The sequence below is a fragment of the Oryx dammah genome, unplaced genomic scaffold (assembly GCF_014754425.2).
Source record: "Oryx dammah isolate SB20612 unplaced genomic scaffold, SCBI_Odam_1.1 HiC_scaffold_7, whole genome shotgun sequence".
NCBI lineage: Eukaryota > Metazoa > Chordata > Mammalia > Artiodactyla > Bovidae > Oryx > Oryx dammah.
Genome location: NW_024070191.1, coordinates 20,416,799 through 20,422,798, shown reverse-complemented (window position 1 = coordinate 20,422,798; position 6,000 = coordinate 20,416,799). Strand labels below are relative to the sequence as shown.

The window sequence follows — 6,000 nt, the reverse complement described above, 5'->3', positions numbered from 1 at the left end:
ATTCTCATCTGGTTGATCTCGATCTTTATTTCTACAAACCCTAATATATTACTTTTGTGTGTGGATCTTTATGTTGTAAAATTCATTCCATATATTAACATGCATAAATGTCATTACTTTGTTTCTACTGTTATATGGTGTTACTGTATCACAAATTATTTCTCTATTTTACTGTTGATGGATATTTGGTCTCTTTGCAGCTTGGGCCTTTTTTGAATAAAGCAGCTATCCAAATTTGTACACGTCACTCAGTGAATATATGCTCATGTGGAACTTTGGGATCTTGGTTAGGTGTATTTAGCTTTAGCAGATACTGCCAAACAGTTCTTCAAGGTGGTTCAATCCATTTACTCTCCCAGAGGCAGTATAATCTGATAGAATTTTATCCTAATATAACTTTTTTATGCTTGGAAGTCTTTTAATGATTTTTTTTTATGCTGGAAAGTCATTCTTCTCTGCAAAAAGGGTTGTATAAATTGAAATTTGATTTAAACAAACTTCTGTGACCATAAGGCTATATTAAAATTTATGTTTTGTACTGTTATCATTAGTTATTAGTAGTATCCAATTTATCAAAATAACATGTATGATGAATTTGAGAAAACTAATAAACATGAAAAGCAAAACTGTATCGAGAAAACATTACTTGTAAAGATAAAGCATTTAAAAATTAGTTTATGTACCTGTGGATAAATAATCATTGTTAGAAGGAGATAATATGCAGCATCACTTGTTCTTAAAGTTTTTTTCATGTTACATGCTAAGAAACTATGTTCACAACAAGTAGGAATAGATACTGTTATAGAATACTCTGATCACAATATCATTCAATTCTCTGAACTATTTTTGAGTAAAAACGTCCCAAGGAGATCAGAGGGTTGCCATGAGCTAGAAGGACCAGATCCTTACTAATTCCTCAGACATCTTCTCTATCACCGAAGAAGGCGATTTTATTATGTATGTCTCTGGTTCCAGGTAGAGCGTTGGATAAACAGGACCCTTGCATATCGCCGGGAGCAGGTGCTGGTTTCAGCGGCAGGTCAGCCCCGGGCTCCGATGGGCGAGCCCGCGTAGAGGACCACGCCCTCCGCCGCTGCGCGGGTCTCCCGCAGGTCGTGGGCTGCGTGCGCCGCGCCGCGCAGCTCGCCGAGGCCCCCTGGCCACGCCCACTTCCTGCCCCATCCCGGGTCTTTCCAGGTCTCCTCTCCCGGTGAACCGGATGCGCCGTCAGTGTTCTCCTCAGCGTCCTCCGCTGGTTCCCCACTGCCCCGCGAGGCCGTAGGCATCCACGGGGGCACGGGCAGGGGGCTCCCGGAGGCTGGCCTGGCAGGTATAGGGCGCCGGTAGGAGCTGGGCGCGCACGGTTACCGCGCGTGGAGGAGACACTGCCCTGCGGCGATGGGTGCCAGGGGCGCTCCTTCACGCCGGAGGCAGGCGGGGCGGCGGCCGCGGTATCTCCCCGCCGGGAGCTTCCCCTTCCTCCTCCTCCTGCTGCTCCTGTGCATCCAGCTCGGCGGAGGACAGAAGAAAAAGGAGGTAGGACGAATCCCGGGGGCATTCCTGGGCGGGCCGCGTTGCTAGGCAGATGGGCCGCGGGGCGTGGGCGATGGCTGGTTTTGGGGGGCTGGCGGAGTCTGCGGGCAGGCCTTTGCGCATGTCCTTTGAGCCCCACAGTTTCAAAAGTGGGGTTGTCATGTCCTTCCTCAGAAAACAACGCCAAGCCCCTCGCTCTTAGGTCACGGCGCGCTTTTGACCCTTAGTTGAAGGCTAAGCTTCGGGGCCCCTGAGTCAGTAAAAAGGGGTGTGTTGGATGTGAAAATACCGTTTAGGAGTATTTGAAGCCTGCATCGAAGGAACGGTTTGTTCCTTGTGTTCCTTATCTTGCGCCCTTCGTTATCCGTTTAGGAGGCAACAGAGCATATTGAGACTGTGTTTAAAGTTATTCTGTGTTTTATTAAACCTTTGTAAAGCTGTGTATTTTTCCTTAGGTTAAAATCACGGTATAATTGTGCCAGTAACCTCACGTTATTTAGGTTGCACACATTTGTTTGCGAAATTCAGATCACCTGACCTCAGTCTTAGCTCTCTGATAACTTTGATGAGGGGCTTCTCTGGTGGCTCAGTGGTAAAGAATTCGCGGGTCAGTGCAGGAGCCAGAGGAGGCTCGATTCGATCCCTGGGTCGGGAAGATTCTCTGGAGGAGGAAATGGCGATTCACTCCAGAAGCTTCCTTGGGAAATCCCATGGACGGAGGAGCCTGGTGGGCTTCGTGGCGTGGCGACAGGACTGAGGAACACAGCACACACGCACAGCTTTGACGAGGGCGAGGATTGAAGTAACTGATTGTATTTAAAGTAACTGTCTAGTTATTTGTGAATTTCAGTTGTCCTTGGATAACTTTTACCTTGGATGCTCCATCTATAAGGATTAGAAAAAAAAATGAGATGTGAGTAAGGTTTCTAATTGTACGTCGTTTTACTGAGAGCATCTCCTCATATTTAATGAGGTTTTTTCAAAATGGTTTTTCCCGGTGAAGTTTTATTTACATACACCTGGCTCTAATTCTGGTTTCAAACGTTAGGGCAACTTTCTTGATAACTGCGTTGAGAGCGTGAAAAAACATCCTCACACACAAAATAATTCTGGTTCTCTTTACTCTTTGCTTGAAACAATTTTGGATTAAAATATTTTCTTCCTTTAACTTTTTAAATTTTAACATGAAAATAGGCCTTAGCGAAATTCTTGGTGGAGTTCTGGTAAGATTTTTGGTGAAGAACCGCTGTTAAGACTGTATTTACAAATATAATGACCCCCCCCCCCCACCGCTTGGTATTTATACACATTCTTAGAATTTTAGATTTCATAGTTTTTCTTGAGAAAAGGAGGAGATTTGAAAAGTAGTTTTTGTGTGAATTACCAGAGCAGAGGGCAATTAAAACGATGAGGAACTCCAGGAAAATTCTTACGATTTGTCTCCTAGAAAGATTTCTGTGACTATGGTTACTTGCAATTGAAAGAAAAAAAGCCCCAAAAGAAGTCTGAAAAGTGTACATCTTCAAAGCATCTTAGCATCTCTAAGTATGACTACTTTAACATGTGACAACAAGCATTAATTTAGTATAAGTGGCTTCCCTGGTGGCTCAGTCGGTAAAGAGTCTGCCTGCAATGTGGGAGACCTGGGTTTTATCCCTGGGTTGGGAAGATCCCCTGGAGAAGGAAACGGCAATGAGCATGCATATTTCTGAAACATAGTCTAGTTCTCTTTCTGATGCTCAGTTACAAAATTATGGTCCTAAACAGACATTTCTCCAAAGAAGACAGACAGATGGCTAACAAATACATGAAAAGATGCTTAACATTGCTCATTAGAGAAATGCAAATTAAAACTACAATGAGATATCACCTCACATCTGTCAGAATGTCCACCATCAAAGTCTACAAACAATAAATGCTGGTGAGGGTGTGGAGAAAAGGGAACCCTTTTGTACTGTTGGTGGGAATGTAAATTGATACAGCCACTAGGGAAGACAGTATGGAGATTTCTTAAAAAAAGCTAGGAATAAAACCACCATATGACCAACCAGTCCCACTCCTAGGCATGCATATACCCCGAGGAAACCGAAATTGAAAAAGACACATGTACCTCAGTGTTCATTGCAGCACTATTTACAAAGCTACAACATGGAAGCAACCTAATGGATAAAGAAGTTGTGGTACATAGGCACAGTGGAGTATTACTCAGCCATAAAAAGGAACAACTTTGAGTCAGTCTTAGTGAGGTAGATTAACCTAGAGCCTGTTACACAGAGTGAAGTAAGTCAGAAAGAGATAAATATCATATACTAATGCATATATATGGAATCTAGAAAGATGGTACCGAATTTATTTACAGGGCAGCAATGGAGAAACAGACACAGAGAACAGACTTCTGGACATGGGGAGAGGGGAGGAGAGGGTGAAATGTATGGAAAGAGTAACATGGAAACTTACATTACCATATGTAAAATAGATAGCCAACGGGAATGTGCTGTATGCCTCAGGGAACTCAAATCAGGGGCTCTGTATCAACGTAGAGGGGTGGGATGGGGAGGGAGAGAGGAAGGGGGTTCAAGAGGGAAGGGACATATGTATACCTATGGCTGATTCATGTTGAGGTTTGACAGAAAACAAAATTCTATAAAGCAATTATCCTTCAATTAAAAAAACAAACAAACTATGGTCTCTTCAAATACTGAGAGAAAAACATTCTTTATTGGAAATACTGAAAAGTGATTAGTCTCAAGTGTTTTTATTTTTCTAGGACTATTACAGTGTTGTTTTGACCATATGTGGTTGGTTGGCTTGTTTTTTGCTTAGATTAGAACCTGATGCCCAGTATGAGATTTGACACCATTGAACCAGAGAAATACAACAGTTGGAACTTAATTTACTACAATAAATACTACAAACATAAGTGCCAGAACATCTGACTTGGCATGGATGGTGTTTTCTTTTGTGCTGGGGAATCCAAATGGAAACCTACAGTTGAACCTGGAATCAGAAACTGGACACTGGATGCTTTTAAGGAAGTCACATTTATGACAGTAATAGTTACCATTGTAGGTTTTTTAATAGAACCGATGGTGTGGTTACAATTCATACCTGGTCTAATTATTTGACATTAAATCACTTAACTTCCTGGATTTTAGTTATGTTTCTTAAAAATACAGACATAATACCTACATTTCAGTGTTGTTGGGATTAAATAAGACTAAATTTAAAGTGTTTAGTACGATGCACATAACAAATGATCACTGATTTGGGTGCTGTAAGTATGTGTCATGATTTAAATGAAAGAGGATAGACATAATGAAGTCCTAAAATACTTAAAATTTTTTTGCTAAGTTAACTGACTTTGTAATAACCAAATTATGGTTTATGGAATAAATTGTTACTTATTTTATTTTGAAACACCGGGAATTCCAAACTCTTACATTGTTTGAGAACTTCCCAAAAGGAGGTTTTTATATCATGGAACAATTGGTGATATGGCTGTGTGTGTGTCTGTCTATATTTGTATATACTTGTTTGCGAAGACATTTTCACTCACTAAATATAGTTAGCTTTCCTATGTTCTTTATTTAAGAATATAGTCAAGAGAAATAAGTGAATAGGGAAAGAAAATCATCTAGAGATTTTTATAGTCCATTTCCTTAGTTACATTGAATACAGTCTTGTTAATTGATTTTTAAATCCTCATGTTAAGTGGTATGGATTTGCAGGAGACTTTAATTTCTTAATAGTATATCATTTGCATTTCTGGTGTCTCACAGGTTTCCATTATTTTGACAGTTTCTCTGTTTCTTACATTGTTTAATCAGCTTCATTTAGAAGTGTTTCAGTCTGTAATGACTTCTTCTAATAGTATAAAAAGAGCTCAAATTCTGTAATGATTTCCACTGGACTTAGTGACTTTGCCACCATCAAAAGTAGCTGCCGTCAGCTCTCCATATCAGTGGATCCTGTATCTGCAGACACAAAGGGCCAGCTGTCCCCCCACCATTTGGTAGGATAAAGAGCTTGAGTAGTTTCAGATTTTGGTATCTGCTGGATCCTGGAACTAATTTCCATCAGATCAGTTCAGTTCAGTCGCTCAGTCGTTTCTCTTTGCGACCCCTTGGACTGCCACACGCCAGGCTTCCCTGTCCATCACCAACTCCCAGAGTTTGCTCAAACTTATGTCCACCGAGTTGGTGATGCCATCCAACCATCTCATTCTCTGTCGTTCCCTTCTCCTGCCCTCAATCTTCCTAGCATCAGGGTCTTTCCATCAGATACTGAAGGACAACTATAATATATATTATACTTTCTGCAAAGCAAATGATTAGCTAACAGGCTAGAACATGTAGATAACAATGAACATGCAATATGAAACATTGAGTGACTCATATTTTTTAAGAGAACTAACAGTATTAGTTGCCTCTGAGATAACTTCTGTAAGCACATTTTATACTAAGATGT

At 41.1% G+C, this 6,000-nt stretch overlaps 1 protein-coding gene across 4 annotated transcripts in view; it reads left to right on the top strand.

Moving 5' to 3' along the window:
- Nucleotides 1–473: 473 nt before the first annotated feature.
- TUSC3 (tumor suppressor candidate 3) overlaps nt 474–6,000 on the top strand; it is a 239,010-nt gene continuing 233,483 nt past the window's right edge. For 3 of the 4 annotated variants that reach the window (XM_040243170.1, XM_040243168.1, XM_040243166.1), the window contains exon 1: nt 474–1,536. In XM_040243170.1, the coding sequence (XP_040099104.1) occupies nt 1,399–1,536 (138 nt within the window). In that variant the 5' untranslated portion in view covers nt 474–1,398. The remainder of the gene's footprint in view (nt 1,537–6,000) is intronic. The other variant, XM_040243167.1, reaches the window with a different exon arrangement.